General features: G+C 41.5%; 1 protein-coding gene across 1 annotated transcript in view; it reads right to left on the bottom strand.

Moving 5' to 3' along the window:
- LOC101787712 (uncharacterized) overlaps positions 1 to 24,589 on the bottom strand; it is a gene marked incomplete at its 5' end in the record, with an annotated part of 45,378 nt that extends 20,789 nt beyond the window's left edge. The window contains 4 exons of the mRNA XM_063233348.1: positions 11,910 to 11,978; positions 19,694 to 19,794; positions 22,698 to 22,836; positions 24,401 to 24,589. Coding sequence (XP_063089418.1) covers positions 11,910 to 11,978; positions 19,694 to 19,794; positions 22,698 to 22,836; positions 24,401 to 24,589 — 498 coding nt within the window. The remainder of the gene's footprint in view (positions 1 to 11,909; positions 11,979 to 19,693; positions 19,795 to 22,697; positions 22,837 to 24,400) is intronic.
- Between the last annotated feature and the right edge of the window lie 1,356 nt (positions 24,590 to 25,945).

Genomic DNA, 25,945 nt, shown 5'->3' with positions numbered 1-25,945 from the left:
AGATGCACTACACTCAGCGAATTGGTCCATTATGAGTGTATAGCTGAATAAGCTGTTAGGAGGTGGGAGCTGACTGGAGGAGTTGGCTCATAGGAAGGGGTGGGGTGTGACCTGGAATGGTATATTATTGTCCCCAGCTCTTCCCTTCTTTCTTTGCTTCCTGGATATCATTGATTGAGCAGTTTTTTCTACCAGGCTTTGTTTCACCATGCTGTTTCTGCTTTTGAACCACAGATTGCACCCTCCTCACCATGAGCCAAAATAAACTTCTTCGTCTTTTAACTTGTTACTGTTAGGTATTTTATTCCAATGAAAGAAAAACAAACATACTACTAGATATCCTACTATAAGAAGGCAGCGGAAGAGAAAAGTCAGCACTCCCTAGAATCCGCCACGTTGGGACTAGAAGGATCCAACAAAAAGCCAGCCAGCCAGCCTTTCTGGTAAGTCATACAAGCCGAGTGGCTTCCAGGAAGAGAAAAGTTACCATAACCAACCCTCTGGTTCGGAGAACAGACTGAGTTGATAGCAACTAAGGTACATAAAGCAACCAAACGCTTGTATTGTCTAGAATTAATAAATGAGATCAATAAGATTGCAAGATAAAAAATTATGAATCGACTGCATTTCTATATTCTAAAAATGAATGAGTAAAAGTATAGAACATAAATCAAATACCACCTATAGTTGCCCCCCCCAAAATGAAACCTTATGTATAAATCTAATAAACATATACAAAATATTGGTGAAAGAAACCAAAGATGGCTGAACGATGCTCCTAGATTGGAAGTCAGTTAAATAAAAATTGAGTTATGGCTGATACTCAACTTGAGAATGTCAGAAGTTTAAGTGATTCAGCAGGTGGCCACAGTCCTTACTTTGTAATATCTTCAGCCTGTGCAAGAGAAGGACATGTAGATATGTGCATGCTGTACCTACCTGAAGGGCACAGCCTACATACAATACAAGGGAGAGAAAGAGGCTTCTCCTCTCTTTTCCCTGCCCTTTTTCTTTTGCTCCTTTTGTTATATTCTGCCACCTTGAAGTGTTGCCCCTGTGCCATGCCACCCTGCTTTGGAGTCAAATGATTACAGACTGAAACCCCTACATACTGTGAGCTAAATAAACATTCCCTTTTTAATTTTGTGTTTTGAGTATTTTATCTCAGCAATGAGAGAAAAGCAAGCAAGACAGATGGTATTTCTTCACAAGTTGCTTCATGGATATAGCACATTCCATCAAAACTCCAGCCACATTTTTATAAACAGGCAAAAGTAGGAAGAATCTCTTAATGTGAAGACTTACTATATAACAATGGTAATCAAGACTATGATATTAGTAAGGGGAGACACACAAACCAATAGAATAAAGGAACCAGAGAATAACCAGCCAAATATGTCCAAGTAATTTTTTACAAAGATTTCAAAGCAATTTAGTGGTGAAGGGACAGCCTTTTCTACAAATAGTGCTTGAACAAATGACCAAACCATAGGACAAAAAATGAATATCCTCCCACAAAATATTAACAAATCAAAGCCAACAATGTATAAAAACAATTATAAATGAGGACCAAATGGGATTTTTCAAAGGCTAGTTCAACATTATAAAATCAACCCATATAATCCTCTATATTAACAGGCTAAAAAAACTCTACCAGAACCATTTACCAGTAGATGTGATTTGTCAGAAAATTCTAGAAAAAGGGCTGTGGAGATTTAGCTCAGCGGCATAAGCGCCTGCCTTGCAAGCAGGCAGTCGTGAGTTCGATCCCCGGTACCAATAAAAAGGAAAAAGACAAAAAAAAAAAAAAAAAAAAACTCTAGAAAAATACAAAATCTGCTCATGATAAAAACTCAGCAAACTAGAAATAGGAGAGAACTCTAACTGATTAAAGAACATCTACAAAAACCTTGTAAGTGATAATCACAGTAACAATGAGAAACTATAGGCTCCCTCCTTAAACCTGGAGCAGGGTGAGGAAACTGTAGCTCACCGTGACTTAGCTCTGACTAGCCATCAGGTCCAGACTGCCTTGCCTTGCTTCAAAGCTGTCCAACATGTTGATCCCTCTGAGTCCCTAAGTGTCCCATGGTAGTCCACTTCTATTCCATATGGCTTATGTAGACAAGTGTCATCCTGTATGACAGCAGTATATCCCAAGTAATTGAGCACCCTATCCTGGGTAGTGGAGAAAACCGGCTTCTTCTGCTGATTTGCAGCATAGCTTCTGTCAGATAAAAGAAAGGCTCCCTTATGTCACTACACCAGATGGTCAACCTTCCCTAAGCCAAGGGACGCAAGGGTGACTCTGTGATATCCACACATGAAATGCCATCATGGGTCAAAGTTATTCCACTCTTCACTGTTTTGAGGAGACATATAGGGCACATAAGTTTCCCATGCCCTAGTGATTTGCGACTCATTGGAGGCCAAGAGAAGAGTGGAGGCGAGAGATTAGGAAAGGGAGAACCAGCGTGGTAAGAACATGAGACTTTGAGTGGCCATTGGAGAAGATGTTTTGAACAGGTAAGAACAAAAAAGAAGGGATGAATGGTGGGGGTCACTCATGCCTGGAAACAAATGCCCAGGATATGGAAGAGATCTTGACAGAGAAAGGCGTGGGCTCTAATCCAGTGAGAGGAGAGCGTGCTTGTGGGGATATCTATGGGGTACCTAGGTGGACATGAATGAGAGGACGGGCTGCAAAGCACGCAAGTTAGCTTAGTGTGTGGGTAATGTGCATAGTGATGTGGGGAAAGGTTGTGCACTAGGACTGCTCTGGCAGCATCAGTGACGAAGGTTAAGGAGTGCCACAAAGACAGAAGTGTGTCCCTATGCCCCCATACCCGAAAATATTACACTCCAGCTGTTCACAGAAAAACTCGCAACTCATGGAAAATATGAGCAGAGTCCTTTCTTTTCTTTCAGTACTGAGGGTTGAACCTAGCACCTTCACACATCCCCAGCTCCTTTTATTTATGTTTAATTTTAAAATAGGGTCTCTCTAAGTCACTAAGAGTGTCCAAGCTGGGCTCAAACTTTGATCCTTCTGCTTCAGCCTCCCCCCATGCCAGGATTACAGCCTCAACCAAATCTTATATTAACTGTTCATTCAAATTCACCAGTGAATTATTTAAATACTTCTTTCCCTTTAAGTGCATTTTCCCTCCTAATAAATAACACCAACATGATGACCATGTTCCTGGGACTCTTTGACATTGATATCTGAGTCAAATTGAAAAGACCCAGCCAGTGGGTGGAGGGCAAGCAGCCGGAGCCAGTAGGGGATTCCGGGTCCTGTTCCAATGCTGTCCAAGAGAGCCTGGAGCTCCCACACCTTCTCAGCAGAAAAGCAAAGTCTGATGTCATAAGCTCAGTTTGGTCTGACCTGAAAGTGTGACACTGTGTTACCAAGGACTAAAGTATACAGAAAGCAGTGCTTAGGGGCTGGCTGGGGATTTAGCTCAGTGGCATAACCACCTGCCTTGCAAGCAGGCAGTCGTGAGTTTGATCCCTGGTACAGAAAGGAAGAAAGGAAGAAAGGAAGAAAGGAAGGAAGGAAGGAAGGAAGGAAGAAAGAAAGCAAGCAGTGCTTTTGTGATCTACTCAGATTCCTCTGGAGACTTGGGCCTGATATGTAGGGAACTGGCTCTCCTGTCCTGCCACTTCAAAGGCAGTTGACCCAAGGCTGAGAGTCCCATTTTATGGAAATGGAGCAGGGTATAGTAATGTACATCTGTAATTCCATTACTCTGGGAGACCAAAGCAGAAGAATTAAAAGTTTGAGGCCAGCTTGGGCCACTTGGTGATTTATAGTAAGACCCTGTCTCACATTGAAATAAAAGAGACTGGGGCTATGGCTCAGTGTAAAGGCTCTGGGTTCAATCCCCAGGACTGGGGGGAAAAGTCACAGAATAACTGATTTCCTAGCATCCATTTCGGACAACAAAAGAAAAATATCAAAAGCAAAGTGAAAAGAAAAATCATTCAAAGGAGACTAAATTTTAGATAAGATGATAAAATGAAAATACATCGCCCATCTTCCGATTATTCCCTGTCACACCTTTAAAAATCAAACGCAGGAGGCCAAATGTAGAGAAGAAAACCTAGAGGTGGCTTCTCAATCTGGCCTTACCCTTGACTCTAGAGAGCTCAGGTGTATGTGCCTTGCACAGGCACAGGGTGGCCCTTGGACAAGTGTCTCCAGGTCAGCAGCACATTTCTCCTGTGCCCATCCCCACGTTATCCAGGCACCAAGGGCCACTCAGAAACAGTATTAAAATGCTGAGAACAGAGCAGACCGGGAACTTCAGGAGAAAGTGCATCTTTCCTTGTAAAGTTAGCCGGTAGTTGTTCTCAGTATAATACCTAGGACAACCATTTAAAAAGGAAAAAGGAAGTGGTCAAAGTCATGCTTTTTTGCAAACTTCAAAGGTTGCCCCTCCCCCCTCTTTACATTTTACTGTCTGGAGAGCTGACTCGTCTGCAGCTGTTGGCAGAGACTGTCCTGGCGTCAAACCTGCCTCCTCACGGCCCATAAAAGTACCGCAGGGAACCAGTCACAGGTGTGGAGGGAGAGGAGCAGGATGCCCCTTAATGATCTCTGACACCCCATGCTGAGCAGCTGCAGGAAAGGATTGGAGGGACTTGGTGCGGGGCCTGTGCTCACAGCCAGCGTCTCCTTGGTTATTTACAAGTGGAAGCAGAGCAGTGGGTTACAGCTGACAGAGTCCTCTTGCCCCCAACAGATCCACAGGTTCTGGCTCCTCCCAGCAGAGAGCTCTGCAGAATGCCTGCCTTCCAAACCTTAGATTACTAAAGAAAGGGAGTGCAGGAGAAGCCATATTAACTCAGCTCAAAATCCAAGTTCAGAAAATGTCCCTTCAGCATCAGGTTCTGTCACAGAGGGGCTCTAAAATCCACAAGGACAGGAGAGAGCAATAAAAAAAAAAAAAAAATCAGACATGGTTTTGAAGACTTCTATTGGTATTTATGTAGAGCATTTTGTCTTTTCTCGAGAAATTAATAGTTACATAATACCTACGAGCCAAGTATACAGAATCTTTGCAAATTACTAGTTCACTATGCTCTTTACTTTCATACCAATATTTTGATGTAAAAGAGAAAAATTGAAAATCAATTTATTGATTTGAAGTTATAGTTTTGAATGGTTTATATTGATTTTATTAGACAGTTTGAGAAATTCATAGGTTTCTTTAAAGAACTGGAAAAATGGATGGGACATTTCTGCAAAAGTAAAAGAGAGAGAAGAAAGACCAGCTCAGACCAGCAGGTCAATGAAGCCTCATTTCAAGCAGCTGGCACTTCAGCCCCCAGAGACGGAGTTAGGAGTGATCAGCACAGGAAAGAAAAAAAAAAGTCCTAGTTTTGCCCTCAAGTGTGTTACTTTACATTGGGGGTACCCAACAAATAAATACAAAACCAACTTTTTTTTTTCAAAATCAACTTTAACACACTTAAAAATCAGCAGCCAAGCCTTCATGGTACACCCTTTAATTATTTTCACTCTTTAATATTGTGTTTCTTTTCTACATAATACTACTAATCAAGGCAATAGTTTTAATCAATTGTGTGGGTTGGATTTCATCTTTTAAATTCTACAGGAAATTAGAGATAGGGTAAGCCATGGAAACATTTCTATGAAGGCTGATGGTAAAAGTTCATCATTCACAACTGAAGTCACCCTTTCAATACTAGAATCAAGTGACAATAAGAAATGCCATCATTAGGTAAATGTTTGCTGGGAACAGAAGCTGTCAGGCATTGGACTAGGACCTCAGCATATAAGGACTAAACATAACACAGCATGTAGTTCAGATGGATGGACACAAGATAATAAAGAAGGCTGCTTTAGTATTTTAGATTCCAAAAGATACATGTCAATTTATTTTTCTATCATTAAAATCCAAAAGAGAAAGCCATCAAGTTAACATTTTGGACTGGAGGTCTGCAAACTCCAATTCAGGGACCAACTCAATAGGTTTTACATTTTTAAAAGTTGTTTTTAAAAAACACAAAGAAGATCAAGATATATCAGAAGCAGGTGTGGCCTATAGTATCTGCGGTGATGGCTCCATAGCCCTTGCCGTCTCCCAACGACAAGCTTGCTGCCGTCTCCAGCAAATCCTTCTCTTATTCTTTGAGTTTCCAAGGAATCAGATATTTGAGGATTCTCTATTTAATGTAAATTAATTTTATATTTATTTCTATATTCCTAATATAGCATTTACTATGTAACATTTTCTTTAATGAAGGAATCAGTCCACTGAACATTTCAACAGTATTCAAATATTGGACATATTTACTGTAAATAGAAATGTTAAATCTAGGCAAAAGTAATCAGCCTATACTTATTTCTGCAGAGGTAGAACATCTAAAGGAAAAGAAAAATCACACAAAAAGGAACTTCAATTTTTATTTTCCTCATTCTTTGATTGTATATTTGCTCAATACAAATATAACAAAAACTAAGTTTCCTAGAACTGGGCAAAATACAGTGAGATCCTTGCTCCAAGTAGAGGATCTGGCTAGTTCCTAGACCAATGGCCCCATTTGGTTTATGTCTTTTGAGGCCATTAGTGCCATTTGTACCACTCAGGGCAACAGCCACATTCCACAGCCACGGACTCAGTGGGGCCCATGCTGACTCTGAACAGCAGTGTCCACAGGGCCTAGAGTCTGAGTAAATGTGTTTTGCTTGCCCCAGCTAGATAGCTGATCTAAAATCCCCAACTAAAGCTGTAAAGGAAGGACCACAGAAAGATGCTTCTGCATAACCACAAGTAGCTCTTCCAGCAACACTGAGTCTCCCCCAGTTTCTTTCCAATCCCTTTGCATAAAGCTTACTAAGACAAATCTTTACTGGAGTGGGGGTGGGATCTTGTAGAGCTGCAAAGTTTTGGGGGACGTGTTTCCAAACAGACACAAGTGATTGTAAAATATGATCAGAGTGAATGCAAGGGCAGAATGAGAGTGCCTTAAATATTCTGAGAAATTTGGGGGGAAATATTCAAAACATGAATGCAACTATCCTTAATTAAAAATAAGCCACTCAAATGGGCCTGATACCTCCTGTGTGTGATGGGCCAGCCCAAGCTCTCCAACCTCACATAGGAATCACTGAGCCACCTCACAGCAGGAGCACCAGAAAGGAAGGTGGTTGCCCCTGTGATGCTGTAAAGCGACCTCTCTCACAATAACAGCATTGTTTACCTACCAGAGTCACCCACACTGCTCTTGGAATCATGTCTTGATCCCTGTGATGTGGAACTGTTTTAGAAATTATGAGGAAAGTGCAGCAGGAATTGTGGCATCCAAAGCCTGGACTGATTCTCAGTGATGACCAAAATCTAGGCAGGATGCAGGAACACAGCATAATGTTCTTTCCATTATTTTCAACCTTCTATTTCCTATCTTCTCAAATATTTTAAATTTACCATGGCTATTAATTTTTAAACTGAAATAAATTGGAGAGACAACAAAGAAAACAATCACATTTAATGAGTGGTAAGTTTGTGAGGGGAACTTTCTATAACGTATGTTTAACTGAACTTCTAAATCGCTTTTGGGACAAGAATTCATAATCTTATTTTAAAGATCAGAACACTGAACTGTGGGAATGGTGGGCATTTACCTGAATGTGCCAAAAATAACTGATGAAGAAAAATGAAGCCCACATTTGACAGACTCAAAGCAACTTGCAGTACTGTATGTCATGATTCAAAGTGTTCTCCAGTGAAACTAAGAAAGTAAACTGCTTTGACACATAATTATAAATATCTTATCCATTTATGTAGTAAACAAGCTTTAAGAGTATGTTTTCCTACTTTTCTGTTTACATCTTAAGTACAACAATATTTTGACCTTCTCAATGGGGTAGATGGTACCTGCCCTATTGCTGGCCTCCCCGGAAATTTGTTCCTAGGGAGAGGTCTTTCTATGTCAGTAACTACAATAACAACTTAAGGTACATAAGAAATGTAACACATATTATCACAGGCCATTCTCACAGCCCAGCATGGTGGGTTAAAACTTCATACATTCACACATCCATTCATTCCCTGTGCCTTACATATTTATTTTTTTTTTTTCTACTTGCTGTGCCTCAAACTGTGCTAGACTTTTAGACACATGGAGACAGAAAGAATTGTTTCTGGCCTAAAGGCATTCGCAGATCTGTGCAAAAGCTACTGATTATAAGGAAAGTAAGACAATATTGAATTTACTTAACAATAATTGAATTTACATAACAATAATAAAGATTCTCAGGGAAAAATTAAATATTTTTAAAAATAGAGTTATCAGAAGACATACTTTTAAAAACACTAATTTTCCTCCATTATGTTTCCTTCATTCCCTGTTTGATAGCCTTAAATTCTCTGGACCTTATGTTACAAGAAAAAGTGTGCATGGTGGACGATAATCAGTCTCACCATCACAGTCACCCTACTCATCAAAGTATTCTTTATAACAAAAACAGAGATTTCTGAAATGGTCCTAGAATAAAACAAAGGAAGATAATGTTCATCAATTTTTTTTTTTTTTTTTTTTGTCTTTTTCAGTTTTTTTCGGTACCAGGGATCGAACTCACGACCGCCTGCTTGCAAGGCAGGTGCTTATGCCGCTGAGCTAAATCCCCAGCCCCTCATCAATTATTTTTGCACATCATTGTCACAAGCATCCTTGAATCAGACACTGTACTGAGTGACTCCTTAGCACTTGGCACTGATCTCTGGCCACCACCCGAAAACTGTGGGCTCTTTCCAGTCTCGAAGAGACCACATTCTCAGTCCTGTTTCATCTATGGTCAGTTAGCAGGTGTTAGATGGGTGAAAGAAGCAGGTGGGGCAGGATGGGGTCTTCCCTTCCCTGGAGTCAGTTACCAAGAGCAAGGTGGAGCCATGGCCCAAGCCTCAGTGACACCATTTGCCACATGACAATCAATGGGGCACGTCTCAGGCTGAGGCCCCATGGGAAGAATCAAGAGTTGGACAGTTAGTTTGCTTGCTTGCCTGCATGTTTTCATGGTATTGGGGACTGAACCTAGGGCCTTTGCATCCAGTTACATTCTCCAATATTTTTTGATTTTCTATTTTGAAACAAGGTCTCCCTAAATTGTTAAGTGGTTCAGCCTGGGTGCAAACTTGCAACCCACTACTCAGCCTTCTGGAGTGCTGGGATTACAATCATGGGCCAGCACACCTGTCCTCCAAAGAGTTTTGAATCCTGAGACAAATTACAGTCTGAGGATCAAGAGGGCAGAAAGTGGGAGGTCACTATCCATGCACAGTTGAATATAAAACACATTGATTAATCAGACAAGACATGGCTTAGCGAAGCCAAGAGTCAAGAATATGAATAACTGATGAAGTCAGAGGCAGACACAGTGGCCGGTGTGTGCTTAGGCTGCCTTGGGCCTAGGAAGACCGAGGAGTTCACACAAGATAGGCTGTGCATCTTTCAAGGTGAACCACGTGAGAATGTCTACAGAACAGTAAGGTAGGAGCCTTAGGACAGGTGCAGGAGGGAAGGGTGATGGGAGGGGAAGCAGATGTGAGGGGATGACAGGAAGGTTTACATGCCAGCTTTTCCTGTGTCTTTGAACAGCCTGATTGATCTTAGGTGTCATCAGTGACAGCATCCTCTGCAGACCCTCCCTGGCATCAGGGAGCCCAAAGACCCCAGTCTGTCATAACCACCCTGCTTACTGGCCTCTCACTGGTCTCAGGGTGGGAGTTTTCTCCTAAGACAACTCTGAAACCATGATTTTCTTGGACACAGCCAAGAGTGCTGCACACAGAGAGTGAAATGGCATGTGAGGCCTTCTGAGATGTTTCTGTCAACCACAGGGACCTAACTGAGTTTGCAGAGATCTGAGAACTGAAGGTAGAGAGACAGCAGAGGGACTTGGGGAGGATCACACAGGGGCTCGGAAAGGTGTCCTCTGCCCCTATATTTGTCATCTGTAGGAGAAGAACCAGATCCTAGGATCCCCTTAAACTGCCTAAAATCTGGACTGTGGCCTTTTTCCAAGGAAAGCCAAGCTTGGGTAACATAAGTGAAGATATTAGGAATCACCCTGCTGCCCACAAGTGCATTTGGTGAAATAGCATCACCTTGAAGCAGGGAGTGAAGTAAATTGCAGCGTTTACAAGCCAAGGCAAATGTTCAAAGAGTGCTCGGCACAAAGAACAGATGGCCGATGGGAAGCCAGCGTGCATTCTGCCAACACCCACAAAATGCAGATTTCTTAAGTGCTTGAAGGCTGTTTATGGTCTGAGCACCCAAGAATTGACCCCTTTAAGCTCCTGGGATGAGGAAACTGTCTTAAAGTGTGAGCACTGCATGCTGGATCCCATGATTTTGCATCCTTCTTCCAGGGAATTGTTTTGTTTTTGTATTTTTATTAAGATTGAACCCAGGGCCTCTGCCCAGAGATACATTCCCATCCCTGTTCTGAGAACAGGGAATCTCACTAAATTGTCCAGGAGGGACTTGAATTTAGGGTCCTCCTGCCTCAGCCTCCCAAGTGCTGGGATTACAGGCATGCACTGCTGTGCCCTGCTAGGAATTGTGGAGTGTTTTTTATTAAAGCTTTAATTTATTGGTACAGGTTTGAAGTACAGAGTGATTACACTCCTTGTGGGGAGTTGGTACATGTACATAATACATCTTAATTCTTCTATGAATGTGTCACCTCTGGCTTGTAAAAGTCAGTCAGACTATTCTACCTTTTGGTATAATGTGATGATCGGCCTGCTTCAACCCAAGGCAAAACCAAGAAAGGATCTCCTGTTATTCTTAGCTCTGGATCCCAGGAATTTACCCACACCCTAGAATCTTGTGACTGCACATGTGTCTTTAAAACTTCAATTATAGATGCTCCAGAGGGAGTTTTTACTGCATTTTTCTTTTTTTTTTTTTTTTTTTTTTTTGTCTTTTTCATTTTTATCGGTACCGGGGATCGAACTCACGACCGCCTGCTTGCAAGGCAGGTGCTTATGCCGCTGAGCTAAACCTCCAGCCCCTTTACTGCATTTTTCAGCTCTCAGAAACAGTTCTGTGAAATTATAATTTTAACTACTTCTTCCATATTTAGTGAAGTGTTTAGAGTAAGCACTCACCCTGGAAGGGCTCCTGCAGTAAACTCTTAGAAAAACAGATACATCAGATTGCCAATAGTCAACCAAGGAGAAAATAAGGAGACAGAATATATTTTCATTGAAATGTTCACATTCACTTATTTCTGATTTCTTTATTTTCTCATAGTAAGATATTTTGTTGAAAACTGCATATACATTGCCAAAATTAAGAATTATTCTATATTCCTTCCAAAATCCAAATCAAGTTTTAAAACAATACATGATGAAAAAAGTTATCATGTTAATCATGTGAGAATTGGTTCATTTTTCTTCTTTTCAAAGAATCTATTTTGGAGCCTACATGAATGAGTATTTTCTAAGATGGACAGACAAGTAGAGGAATAGACAGGTGACAGAGTGAATGGGTGAGCAGGTGGATGAATGGATGCATGGATAGGTACGTGGGGGGTTGGTGGATAATATTTGGCTGAAGTTACAAATAAGTACTTATCTTTCAGAGACATACACCATCACATGAAGAATAATATCCTTTTCTAAAAGGAAAGATAGCAAAACTACACAGGACATTTCATTTTCAGAGAATACATTTGCATGTACAATCTCATTGTCACATAGAGATTCTAAAGTTAATGTATTGAGAGAAAAGATTATTTTGGTTTTCGTTTTGTTTTGTTTTTTGGTACTGGGGATTGAATGGGAAAAGATCATTTACCACATTCAGTCTTGGTTTAATTATTAAATTGATAGATAATCTTAAAACCATCCTGAAGCCACTATGTCACTTACCCTGGGAGCTGGCTGCTGAAATTCTTCTTGTGCTTGAGATGGACATGGTACTGGTTCCAGAGAAGATATCTGAATTTGTTTAAAAGAAAAATCAATCTCAATTCTGAAGGCAGATAAGCACCAAGGTCTGTTGAGTAGAATATGTCACATTGCATTTCACAAAAATAATATTTAGGTACATTACAGTGAATTTCAGTATTTCTGAAACTATATATTCTTTTTTTTTTTTTTTGTACCAGGGATCAAACTCACAACCTCGTACTTTCCAGGCAGGCACTTACACTGCTGAGCTAAACCCCAACCCTAAAATAATATATTCTTAGTATTTCTTGAGTACTGACATAACGTCTCCCTATTCAAATACATATAGTAAATGTATCTGTCTAGATTCTCTGCAAATGCCTAACAATAATAGATGCCCAAATTGTATTCTTATTTTGTTCTATTTTTATATGAAAGTCATTTTTTGGTTTTTAAAATTGTTCTTATAAGTGGATACTAGAAATTACAGTGTATACAATATATAGTTACTTACACATACTTATTTATTGCTTCTCAGAATACCTAGATAAACTTTTGGAATAACTGCCTGGTCACAATCAGGATAAATTGGCTATCAAGCAAAATATCTTATAGCTAGAAAAGTTGAACTAATATTTCTACAATTTCAGGTTCATTGAAAACTGGGTTAAGTCAAATTAGTTTATATTTAATGTGATTATGATTGCTTTGCCTTTTCACTTTGGAAGAGCAAAAAGATTTTGATTCCCTATAGATCAATAGCAAATATTGTTTCCACTTACACGGAAGAAATTGAAGCTCTCCACAATAACTAGCCACTAAAAAAGGCGAGTGTAATGTAACTGAGTTCATCATTAAATTATAAAGCCCCCAAACTATGGAAATATAAGCAAAAATAAAACTTTGAAAGAAGCGAAAAATAACAAGAGTAAGAAATGCCCAGTAATGATTGCCCCAAAAACTTCTTCATGTGTTTCTATATTTCTTGCTTCTAAAATATTGGCCATTTGTTAACCCTGCTATCATAGCCCACTATCACAGTAATTTATCTTTTCTTCTATCCTTACTGAAAACATCAGCAAATATCCCTGTAGTATTATAGAAATTACAAGCTCTTCCTTCCACATTTATGGACCATGTTCATAACAAAGTGGTATAGACTGCACTTTTGAAGTACAGCTCAGTATTTAAGGTTTATAACACACTTCAAAGGAGTGAATTCTTCTTCTCAGGTCTAATCTGATGTTGCCTTAAAACCAAAGCAGCTAAAGCAAAAGATTCAACCCTGGAGATCCACTGAAGATTGAGAGCCAGGCTGGAATTGTTGTTCAGTGGTAGAGCATTCATGAGGTCCTGTCTTCATAACATTCCTGGCATTCATGAGGTCCTGTCTTCAAGTATCAAAACATACGATAACATTTTTATGAGTTTTAATCTTAAAATTAGCATGTTCTTACATACAGACCAGAAAGGGGCAGGAGGCTCTTGATAGTAATCACCACCTAGGCACATGTAAGGCAGATAATGACCTCAATTCACAACTCAACACTAGTTTAACAAGGGTGGGGAAATCTGACCTGAGTACCATTCCTAATGGGCTCCTGTCTTCTGGAAAGGAGGATCTGGGAAGTGTCACCCTGGGTTAGAGTGCAAAGTAAAGAAGACTGTCACAGAAAAAAGCTACCTGGTAATGAGTCAACATCAGGCAATCAGTCATTAACAGATCCAGAAGCTTGGGGGCTGGGGATTTAGCTCAGTGCTATAAGTGCCTGCCTTGCAAGCCTGGGGTCGTGAGTTTGATCCCTGGTACCAGTAAAAACACAAAAAACAAAAAACAAAAAAATCTTCCATTAACAGATCCAGAAGTTGCCAGTTAATTAAATCTGGACATTCAAATGCTTGTGGTGAGTTTTGTATACAGAACTGTGGTTCTCAAATTTGGGCCTGTTGGGCGACAGCATTAGTGCCTGCGTGGCAAACATGAGGTCATGAGTTCAATTCCCACTACAAAAAAAAAAAAAAAAAAAAACTTGGCCCTGCAACAGAATCTCCTGGGGAGAGGGGTCCGTTTAAAACCATTCAATAAGCTGGGCACAGTGCCACACTGCTCAAGACCTACTCAGCTGCTCTCCTGGGAAACTTAGTGAAGCCCTATCTCCAAATAACAAATTAAAAGGGATGGGGATGTAATTTAATGTTACAATACCTCTGATTTAATCACCAATGTCACAACAAACAAACAAACAAAATCTCTGTTTGCTGCCTGCCACCCCAGAGTTTCAGATTAGTAGGTGGTAGGCCTGGGAATCTGCATCTCAACAGATTTCCAGAGGCATTTATTCTAGACCACTAGTGGTAAACTATGGGATTTTCCCTTTGGTAATGGTAAAGGATCTATCCCAGTACACTTAAGGAACCTCAAATTCTTGAACACAGCACATCTGTGCTCTCAGTAGTTCACTACATCGTTTCCCTTGCAAAGAGGAACCTGCTTGGCTTGGCGGGGTGGGGGTGGCGGTTGTAAATGTGTGAAGGCCAGGACTCTAGGTTGCTGTTGCACTTTACATATGCTCATTATCTGGCAGAAAAGAGCTTCTGTTTGCAGCAGAATTACCAGTGATCCAATCTGACATCCTCAGAGTGTTCTCTAACAGTCAAAAAGATGACTCCGCCTGCAGAAGGCAAGAGCCTTGTGAACACACCCTGATCCTGCAGAAATATTGATGAGGTAATGGTGAGGATTTAAGAGCTATTGAAATTGTTCTTCCAATATAATTGGCCACTCTCCCACTGTGTGTCTTTGCTGGGAGTAGTTCCAACAGTGGATAGCCATTTGTGGGGTGTTTTCGTGCGCGACAAAATCTCGATTTCTCTACTGGCAGCACCACTCACACTATGTCTGAGCCTTTGGAGGTGAGAGGTGGCCACACCGATGGGACAAAGCTGCTCAGGTGCTGGCCACCATCCTTGTAGTCAGGTCTCAGCACATCACAGATACTCCAGCATATGGAGAATTTGAATAACACAGCAGAACTGAGGCTATTGGTCAGATTTCATCTAGCACTTTACACCAGCGACTGTGACCATGCATCCTCTCAAATCACATCATCCTGAACCACATGCTTTCCTGAGACACTGTAAACCTGTACCAGCAAAAACCTATAAACTGCATATGATGGGACCCCATCACATCAATGTGTGTGAACCCCATTTTCTCTCTCGCTGCTTTAGATGCACTCCTCCAAAGCAGAGCTGGCTGGGCTCACTGCATTGTCCTGCGTGTTGACAGTTGCGAGGGCAATCACCTCAAACTCATTTTGGATTTAATTTCAAGTGGCACTTCTACTCTTTTCATGTGAGGATCCTGGCCTCCTTTGGGTTTATTTTTTTCTCACCTTTCTGTGAAGTCTCCTCCCCAGGCAGCTCCTGAGCCCCGTGCATGCAGAGCAGCAGATGCAGGGGCAGATGTGGGGAGCTTGCCACCGCCCAGGGCCAGCTGGATTAAAGGCAGTGGCTTCCTCACAGTTTGGTGTGAGCTGCACCAGCCTTCTTGGGTTAAAACCAATTGCAAATTCACCTGAGGGTCCTTCACAGAGGGTTTATGGGAAGATACATGGAGCAAAGCGCAACGGCCATGAAGTCTTTCAGCCTTCAAACTCACTCTAAGTCATTTCATCCATAGATACTGATATGGAACCAGTGGGTCCCTAGTCACTGGTCAGAGAGAGGGGGCTTCTCTATGCACTGTCTACACAGCTGAAAATTCCCTACTCTTCCTCACAGGAACACACACTCTTCAGTCAGGCCTGTGGGTTTATAGATAGGATGTGTTTGGATCCAAGATTCACTCTCTATTCACCTGTTTACCCCCAGCAAGCATGTTATCAGAATGTCTTAATTTCCATTTCCCCATCCATAAAGTAAGTTTGCTAATGGGACATGTGCTATATGTTAGGATTTCATGACTTTTGTGTGAAGATTAACTGGGATAATCCATGAAAATGCTTGAAAGATCATGGAGAATATTTAGTGTTATTATTTTAGTCATTTGCCTGTGCCCATATCTTACTATTTTAATGAGGTGAAACTATTTTTCTACCAAGCCAATATTTTTTAATCAGGGTACTGAGGAGGGTTCAGAGAATGGGATGGGGAAGCCTCATAGGACAATAAAATATTTTAATAAAGAGCTCAAGGATGAGATTGGGCACGTTAAAGTACTTGCTTAGCATGTGTGAGGCCTTAGGGATCCCTAGAAGAAGAGAGAGAGTTCTCCAAAGCCTTTTCCCATAGTACTATAACTATTGGTATAACAGATGATTCTACAATTAAGTTATATTTAAATTTGAAAGTGGGTTTCTTCTTCATATAAAACAATGTTAACATTCCATAAAAAGCTATGAGTCTGAAAACTGTAGCTTTATGCATGACATTCCTACAGGGTTTCTGGTGGATACATTCAAGCAGTCATCTGTATTGGTTGTTTCTGGAGTGTGGTTTTTCACATTTTTTTTTCTAGTTGCTTTTTTTGTATTTAAATTATGACATATTTTGAATGGATGGAATATTAGATTCCACATAGTGAAATTTCCTTTTCAAACCACAGTCCTGTGGGGTGGAGGGATGGCAGAGGGACAAGAGTACTCAGTTTAACTATATATACACATCTATGTACACACACACACACACACACACACACACACACACACACACACAGGGGCAGGTTGGGGGTTGGGCAGAAATCCTCCTGTTTTTGATCTCAGAAGCAGCTTAGGATGAACATGAAATGCATTTACTGAATATTGTCTTAGTGTTGCCTTCACAAGGTACTATGGACTGGGTGGTTTAAACAGTGCAAATTTACTTTGTCACAGATCAGAAGACTGCAAGTGGAGCTCAGAGAGCCAGGAATTCCTAGTGAGGGCCCCCTTCCAGGTCGCCACACACTGTGGGAGGGACAGCATGCTCACTGTCTCTCCTCTTACAAGGACAGTGGCCCCATCATAGGGTGTCCACTCCAGGATCTCACTGGACCCAATCACCTCCCAAAGAGCCATTCTAAATGCTACCACATTTGGAGCCAAGGTCCCAGCATATGAGTTTTGGGAGTGGAGAGGGAATAATTTATTCCACAGTAGAATTAGATAAAATACTATGTACCACACACTGCAAAGAATTGCAGGTCTCTCATATCAGGCCATGCCTTTCCCTCTCCCACTCTCTACTCAGAGAGCGTTGTTTCCCTCTTCCCTGTGTGAATTTTCCTAGCACTTTACCCTTTAGCATCACTTTATTTTTTCAAAGAACTGTGCTTTCATCCTTCTCTTAGAAACCGCCTCGTAGAAAATCTCGTAAGTCTTCAAACAAAAATGATTCCATGGTTGCCAGCACTAAATACTTCCCCTAAACATATTGACAAATAAACTGCTTTTGGGTCTCTGGACAGAAGAGGAAACAGAAATAACACCAGAAACACTGTGAAAATCCTCACTTTCTACAGAAATAACAAAGATTGTGATTGTTTTCAAAAGTTTCAGATTTCTAAAATTATTTGAGAAAAACACCTTTCCTGGCTCAATGTGTAAGATTTATTTTGATTCAGGAGTGTTAGATGGAAATTCTGAGTCCATAGTCATGGGGTCATTTTGTCCTCTGTCCAGAAAATGCAGTACTTAAGATGAATGCTTACTGCGAATTAAACTTTCAGCCATGTTCAGCCATCTCACATGATGGACTGGCCCCAAAAATACTGCCCCGTCTCACAAACTGAGAATTATGTCCTCCTTACACCCAAGTGTGAGACCCAGCCCCTCCTGACTATTCTGGAGAAAACACCTCATGGACTGTCCAAGGCCAGGCACATCGGAAAAAGCAAAACTCATCAACTGGAAAGAGCATGCCCTCTTCCAAGTAGCTCTAAATTACTGCAAGTGCCCCAAACAATGTTCTTAGTGAAGAAAGAGCTCAGAATACAACATACCAAGTTATTCACACAACAAAAATTGACAAAATAAACACTCTAAACAGCAGAGAGTCTTCAACTTCATCTTTAAATGTTTACCAAGTCTTTTCATGTGAATCCTTCTGGTAATGTTTATAACATAGCCATTGCTGTCACCCCATTCTGGATGAAGAAGTGACAGAGGAAGAGGGGAACTAAATGACCTGTTAGAAGTGAGGTCAAGAGTCAAACATAGATTTCCTTTCTTTGTCTAAGATTGAGTTACTTTTTTTATTTTTATCATGCCCCTGCTACTAGGGATGAGAAAGAAAATAAAACTCCAACAGTAAGTATGTAAAAGATCTAACTGGTGAAATGTAACCCTAAAATATATTTTGTGAGGGCTGAGGATTTAGCTCAGCAGTGTAAGTGCCTGCCTGGCAAGCACGAAGTTGTGAGTTTGATCCCTGGTACCAAAAGAAAAAAAGAAAAATAATAAATGAATAAAATATATTTTGTGATATTCTGCATTGCATCCTCAATCCTTTCTTCAGTGTTTGAATTGTGACACTCTAGCTGAGTGAAGATGATGCCTTACCACTGAGGTGACTTAGCTGCGAAGGGAACAGAAAAGCAAGGAATACAAAAAGAAGGAAAGATGGAAAGCAGGTGGCAAACCGGAGTTCCTCCACCTCCACTGGCCTCCTTCAGCAGAGCCCAGCAACACGAGGAAGCAAACGAAACAAGCCCTGCAGGTGAGAAGCAGCCTCACTTTGCAGCAGCAAAGCTTCCCCTTCCACACCGTCATCCTCTAAGACTCTAAGAAAGCCCAATAGGAAGCCTTCCTACATCAATTGCATTGTACCCTGATTTTATATAATAAAGGAACAAGAATAATATGTCTTTTTGTCTCTTCAAACAAATCCTAGTTGGTTATTTTGTTATTCTTATGTATGGCTTGGACCTAGAATAGCTCCCAAAGGCACACACAGGTCCCCAGTGCAAATGTGCAGAGGAGGTGGGGGCTTTCAGAAGGTGATTAGATCATGAGGGCTCTGCCCTCATCAATGGATTAATTTTTGATGAGTTCACAATTTGATTGGCATTATTGGGAGGTGATGGGAACTCAAGAGGTAGAACATGTAGTTGGAAGAAGTAGGCCACGTTGATGTAGCCTTTAAAGGGTGTATCTTGTTCCTTGCTTTCCTCTCCTCTCCTCTCCTCTTCTTCCCTCTCATTTCATCTCACTTCACCTCCCTTCTCCTCCCTTCCCTTCTCTTTCCTTCTCATTTTCTTCCCTTCCTTTCTTTCTTTTCCATTCCTTTCCCCTCCCCTCTCCTTTCTTGGTACTGTTCTGTACCATACAGGTCAGCCATGACATACTACCTCACCACAAGCCCAGAAACAATGGAGTCAAGAGACCATGGACTGAAACTCCAAAACTGTGAACCAAAATAAACCTTTTCTCTTTTAAATTTCTTGCCTTAATTATTTTGTTACAGTAAAGAAAACTGACCAACAGATAAATCATTTTAGCTGTATGGATCATTTTTATTATATATTATCTCTCTGGACCTACCATGCTCTTTTTGAATGCAGAATTATCACTGTCTTCTTTTTAAAAAGATCTCCCAAATGAAGTTATACAGATGATGCACAATTACTTTTGTACAATGAGAGTTTAAAACTTCCTTTATGCCAATGACTTTATTAAAAGGGTATGTTAATGCTAAACAATAAAAAAAAACTTGGAAAAAATCCCTAATGGAAATGAAAATGTACTGTTACAGAACACAGTATTTATCCCTAGGAAAAATCTCACCCATTTCTTCTGACAGGGCCAGTTATCCTGATTAGCACTGACCAAAGACCTGGTTTCTCTTCTCCTGTGAGCTGCCAGAGGCCAGTATCTGGGGTCCAACACTGGGGAGAGAAATTTGAAGATTATCATTAAGCCAAATTTGTTATTTTAACTATGTATATTATCCTGTAGAAAAAAATATTAATTCACAATTAGATACATAATATTTAGGATCAGGCTTAACATCTGAAAAATTAATTCTTCCCTTTGGAATAAAACTGGAAATTTACAGTCCTTTTAGTGATGCAAGATTTATGGAGTTTTTCAGCATTCAGTGATATTACTCACATACATAATCACTGGTTGATATTTTTATTACTGCATCAGAGTCAAAAATTTTACCAGTAAATTATTAATTCATGAAGTTCTAGGAAAGCTGACTATTTTTATTTTGATAGACACAAAAGCCAACCTTTATATATTTAATTTAAATATTTCAAAATTATGATCAATAGTACTTGTGGTCACCTATTTGAATTCAAGTCTGGTATTTTCTAGAAAATGGCACTGTTTGCCCTTTGTATTTATGAACGAATTGCTAACCTATGCTAAGATTCCCATGTTGAAGTCTAGCCCATGACTAGAAGAGCTTTTGATTGCCAACTGACCATGAGAGTCCCAGGACCAATGAAAAGCATGTCATCTTCACAATGACTATACACAAAATACTGAACAGGGGCTGGGGATTTAGTTGGGGCTGGGTATTTAACTCAGTGTCATAAGTATCTGCCTGGCATGTGCAAGGTTACAAATTCAATCCCTAGTACCAAAAAAAAAAAAAAAAAAAAAAAAAAGAGAGAGAGAGAGAGAAAACAATTGATTACTAGTGGCCAAGAGCAATGTTTTTGATGACAGATACTCTTTAAAACTGACCACAGAAATTGCATATTTACCTTCACATGGTTTCAACATGTGAAAACTTCCACATGGTTTCAGTAGTGTAAAAACTGTCATATTCTCTACCTCCTATGTCTCCTCTAAGCCCTTTCTTCGTGGGTCCCAGTCTGCAGACTGTGATTGCCTGAGATTTCTGACCATTCCACTGCTGCAATGCCTTGCTCAAGCTTAGAGGCCCTGGTACCTTCCTCTGTGTTGCCTAAGAAAAGGAGTGAACTTCCTTCAGGATTTCTATACACACCTAAATATAGTGAAAGACCCTTTTGTTCCAAGGCACTACCTCAAGGCATTGCCCCAAAATTTTCACTTGAAGTTTTCCATTCTCTAAAAACAAAGTTCCCTCTACCAACAATAAATGTTTAAGTCTTCTCTGGAAGATAACTTTTCATGTTAGGTTACTTAGGAAATCTGCAAATGTTAGGCATTTTTTTTTAATGAGAGTAACCCTCTAACACTACACAGAGGAATGTGAAGGCTAATTTTGCCTGTAAAACCCAGAACTTCGGTAAGAGCAAGGAATCTCAGAGTAACATGCCTAGAATATCCAGATAAATGCATTATCAATTTTTTAAAAATTACATTCCCCTGCAAGTATTGTCATTCAGCATTTTGGTGAGGAAACAAGGTATACAATCAGCCCATTAATAGTCCTCTCTGCACCAACATTGCCTATATCTCTATGCCTATCCAGAGTGAATATACGATAAATATTTCAGCACAGACCCAAAGGGCTCCATTGTAGAACACTGTGGGCCCCAAGAAGGTGGCACTTACTTGCTGAGCTCCACAGAACTGTCATGTGAGTCTCTGAAACAAGTCAACAGATCTGAAGACCACAAGCTCCATGGAGAGACTGGCTCACTCATGTCAGTATTGATCTGAGGTTTGCAGTCTCAGTCAACTGATGCCCTATGCTTTAAACACTTCGACTGAATGATAAGCTAAAAGTTATGTTCCTGTGAGGTTAATGATTTCAAGTTGAAACTTACTGTGGGGCTTTAATGGTTGTTATATGAATCAGTAAAGTAAGTTCATCTTACAAATTTCATGTGGCCTCACTTTAAAATTTTGTGATCTCAAATGCTCAAACGGTTTCTGGGGACATTGTGTCCTTTAGCCATTTATCACACATATTTGTGCATAGTTCTTGGCAAAAAGGTAAATACTCCATGTTATGGTTTGTGTCTAGATATCCCCCAAAGCCTCATGCAGTCATAGGGCTTTTTCAGAGGTGAGTGGATCTACAGTATGTGATGCTGGGACTAAGAGTATATAATTAGTAAATCAGTCCACTGATTGCTGTGGCATAGTTCTGGCTATGCTAGGATTAAGAATGTGAGTGCTATATCTGCCCTAGGGTATGCAGCCTGCATACAATATAAATGACAGAAAGAGGTTTATCTCCCCCAACCTTTGTTGCTTTGCTACTTTCTGACCACCATGAACTGTTCTACTCTGTGATGGCCCTCTGACAAGTCATTCTGCCTTGGAGCAGCAGACAATTACAGACTGAAACCTCTACAAACTGTGAGCCAAATCAACCTTTCCTATTTGAACCTTGAATGTCAGGTATTTTGTCTCAGCAATGAGAAAAGTAAGACACTCCACATTTTTTTTTTGTCTTTGTTTCAGTTTTATGGGTACCAGGGATCAAACTCACGACTGCCTGCTCGCAAGGCAGGCGTTTATGCCACTGAGCTAAATCCCCAGCCCTGACACTCCACATTTATTGTGATGACTTTCTTCTCTCCTCCCTTCTCCAGGAGAGAAGCCAGCAGTCTTGGGAGGAAATTGTGGAGTTTTCTCTCACTCTGGTCCTACCTTGTGACAACCAGTGCAACTTCTTGAGAACACTAAAGGAAAGCATCAAATACACAGGCATTGTGTTTTAGAGCTTATTTCATTAAGAAAACAGTCTTAATCGATACAGCTCAAAGTCTTAAAAATCAGTAGTATTCAGATTTTCACCCAACTCTAGGACAGGATGTCACTACTCAGAACCAACTGATAAGAAGTTAACACACCTATAAATGCACAAACACAATAAAAAAAAAAGAAATCCACAAACTTTTAACTTTTATCTTCTGGAGCTTTTCTTTGATTTCTGTTCCATTAGCTTCCTCCTGAATCAGCTTCCAAAACTCTTCATAGTCATTCATGTTCTTCAAGATCCCACATTTGGTCAACTCATTTTGCAACCCTATAATCTTATTTTCAAAAAGAAATATATATATATAGTGACATTTTTAATGACCAATTCCAAGTCGAAAAATGATTGAAGAATTTAGGTTGCTTCCTACCCATCCAAATATCATGTCTAGATAATCTGCAGTTTATCTGATCAGGAAAGGATTACTTTCAACAATAACTGACACTAAAACAAGTAACACCTCTCTGCCCCTAATTTCTATGGATTCATTTACATTTTAAAATTAAAAAGAGCAATATAAAAGCAGGTCTTTTTAGCTCATTAATAGCCACTAGGAGTTACTGTGTGGGAATTCCTAGAAGAGCACTAGTGATGAGGAAGCCACATGGAGAAAGAAATGGGACACAAATTCCATGACAATAGAAGGAAGGTGAACTAAAAATTCAGTTCCTAGTTCCATCTCCCTGTGACCTGAGGAATCTGGAATTATCCACCATGGATTTTAAACCAGTTGCTATGTGGGCTATCTTGCTTGGAATAAAATGTGGTATAGACTCTGATTTAACAGAAAATAGGCTCTGGGAACTCCCACTCTTGCAAATATAATTTCATCTCTCAGACTCTGAAGTAGGAGCCCAAATGCCAAGGCCAGCTTCAGGAAGGACCATCTAACCTGCCCTTAAACACTGCCCCAGGACAGTCCTCTAGGTCCCAGGGACTTTAAACTTGAGAGTCTCATTTTCTATTTTCCAAAAGTCAAAATTACAATAAATTTAATCATAGCTCTAAATGACTGTTGTATGTGATTCTAGAGCCAGACAACTGAGCACGGGGTTGAGTCACAGGCAGACTGCTGAAGAGGCAGAGACAGAAGCAGCTGTGGATCCGGGACCCCAAGTTCCTTTCCTGGCAGAGGAAATGGGATTCCCTGAGCCTGCCAGTAAGCTGGGACCAGCGTCACTGGTGGCTGTGAATCTCGCTTTTTGAACACTGGCCCAATACTAAGTTCAGTTTGAGTAAGTGGACCCCGTCATCGGTGACTCTATTCTAGTCTCTGGTACCAATGACAGTCTATGAACTTATATAACAAACTAATGGCAAAAAGCAGGCATCACAGGACCCTAAAAAGAACTGGCAGCCAATTTTTGTTTTGTTTTGTTTTGTTTTGTTTTTCTTTGGGATGACAAAAACGTAGTTCAAGTTTACCAGTGATTCTGCCCTGGTCTAATTTCTAGAGCAAAAATGAAAGGTTTATGTGACCTGGTTTCATGTGGAGACCTATACCTCAGAGACTCGGGGCGGCCCTGCGGGGAGGACCCTCCCTCTCTCTGCAGGAAGCGCTTTCATCCTTCTGTGACTTTTAAACGACTAGGAGATCCTTGAGAGACTCCTGAGGCATCCGGATAAGGAGGGGAAGTTGGGGTGTGGTGTCCCTTGGGTCTCCCCTAGCGTCCAGCCCGGGCCTAGGCAGGCCAGAGCACTCTGGGGAACAGGGTCCCCCGAATTCCAGGATCAACCAGACCACTCAGTGCGCTCATCCTCGGAAGGGTGGTGTGGAGCCAAGAACCCCCGGGCCTGGAGAGGGCTGTCCGTGTCCTCAGCCCCACGCATTCGGGTCCTACCAGGTAAACGCGGGACCGCGAAGGCGACCGCAGATGGCCCGGCCGGTGCAGGGCTTGGCGCGCGGACTTGGGCACCCCTCGCGGCGCTGACTTCAAACCCGGGTCAAGAAGGTGGCCAGCCTGGGCTTTGGTGGTAGCTGGGAAACAAAACTGCAAACAAATGACAAGTAAACACCCAACCACAGGAAGCCATTAAGAAGAATGGGCGCTAATGAGCGCGCCGCGGGGACCCGCCGCCGGGGGCGCTCGGGCGGGCAGGCGGGGCAGGCAGGCGGGGCGCAGGGCCCGCGGCCGGAAGCTGCTGCGCCTCCGAGGCTGGGGACCTCGGGGTCGGGTCCCTGCCTCACTCTCCTGCTCCAGGGTAAGGGGCATCGCGGATCGCTCCGGGGAGCTGCAGTGACCGCTGGACCCGTTCCTCGGGGGTCTTTTGAAGTCGTTTCTCATAGAAAGCAACTTTTGAATCACCGGATGCTCCTGGGAGCCCCTCAAACCGCAGATCACTCTTGTAAAATTGATTTTCTTTAAGGAGCAGTGTTTTGTCAAGCAAACACTGTCGTATTTTCCGACTAAACTATTTAGGACAACCGAGTTGGTTTTAGTTTTTAAATTACACATTTTGTTTTGTTTTGATTCGTTTTGTGCGCCTCTCCCCCAGCCTCCCATACACAAGGCCTCCATACTGAGCTAATACCTTTTTTTATTTTTTTATTTTGAGACTGGTTCTCGCTAAATTGCACGGGCTGGGATCAAACTTGAGATCCTCCTGCCTTAGCCTTGCAGAGTGTGGGATTATGGGCGTGCGCCACCACCTGCGTAAATGACAGCTCTTTCCAGCATCCCGAACTCTGGCGCGGCTCCTGGCAGCTCCCACCCGGCCGCCGGCTCCCGCCGCTCTCGTCCTCACGCAGCGGCGCCCAGCGGTCAGCCTCGGTCCCTGCGGGGCCGAGAACGTCCACTCCCGCCCTGGGTACCCGACCTCTCTCTGGGGCAGACCACGTCCTCCAGGTGCAGCGGACCACACACCGAGAGAGGCCCAGGAACTTAGAGTAACGCAAGGGAACTGCGACCCACTGTGCCTTTTATGCGTGTTTACTTGAACATTTTAGGAGGTACGTGGGAAAGTGGTGTCAGGGTAAATGTCAGCTTTACACTAGGTTTTTGAGCAAGCGTGTATTCGCTAAGCGAGAATTGCTTTTCCACGGTCTCCTCGTGTGCAATAAATTCCCTTTGTGGGAAGATTAGAAGGCATCATCATAGATACACTGGCAAAAATAAGGAGAGATGACAACCACCTTAACTGACTAACCCTAGAAAGAAACCAGACTAACATGAGTAGAAAGAAAGGTGACTCTACTGTCTTCTGGGGGGTATGTGCGTCCCTTTCCTTATGTTTCTGTCAATTTTGTCCTTTCTCAATGAGAATTATTCAAATATATTTTCATTTGTATATTTTATGAGCTGTTCCCTGAACAAAATCTAGGATAACATGATTAAGTTCCTATAATGAAATCACCACCTCATAGACTAAATGAATTGGAACGCAAA

This window comes from Cavia porcellus, unplaced genomic scaffold (assembly GCF_034190915.1).
Source record: "Cavia porcellus strain 051 isolate PalLab524CR breed Dunkin Hartley unplaced genomic scaffold, mCavPor4.1 scaffold_22, whole genome shotgun sequence".
NCBI lineage: Eukaryota > Metazoa > Chordata > Mammalia > Rodentia > Caviidae > Cavia > Cavia porcellus.
Note: the sequence above shows the minus strand (reverse complement) of the source record. Positions and strands in the feature narration are given on the sequence as shown.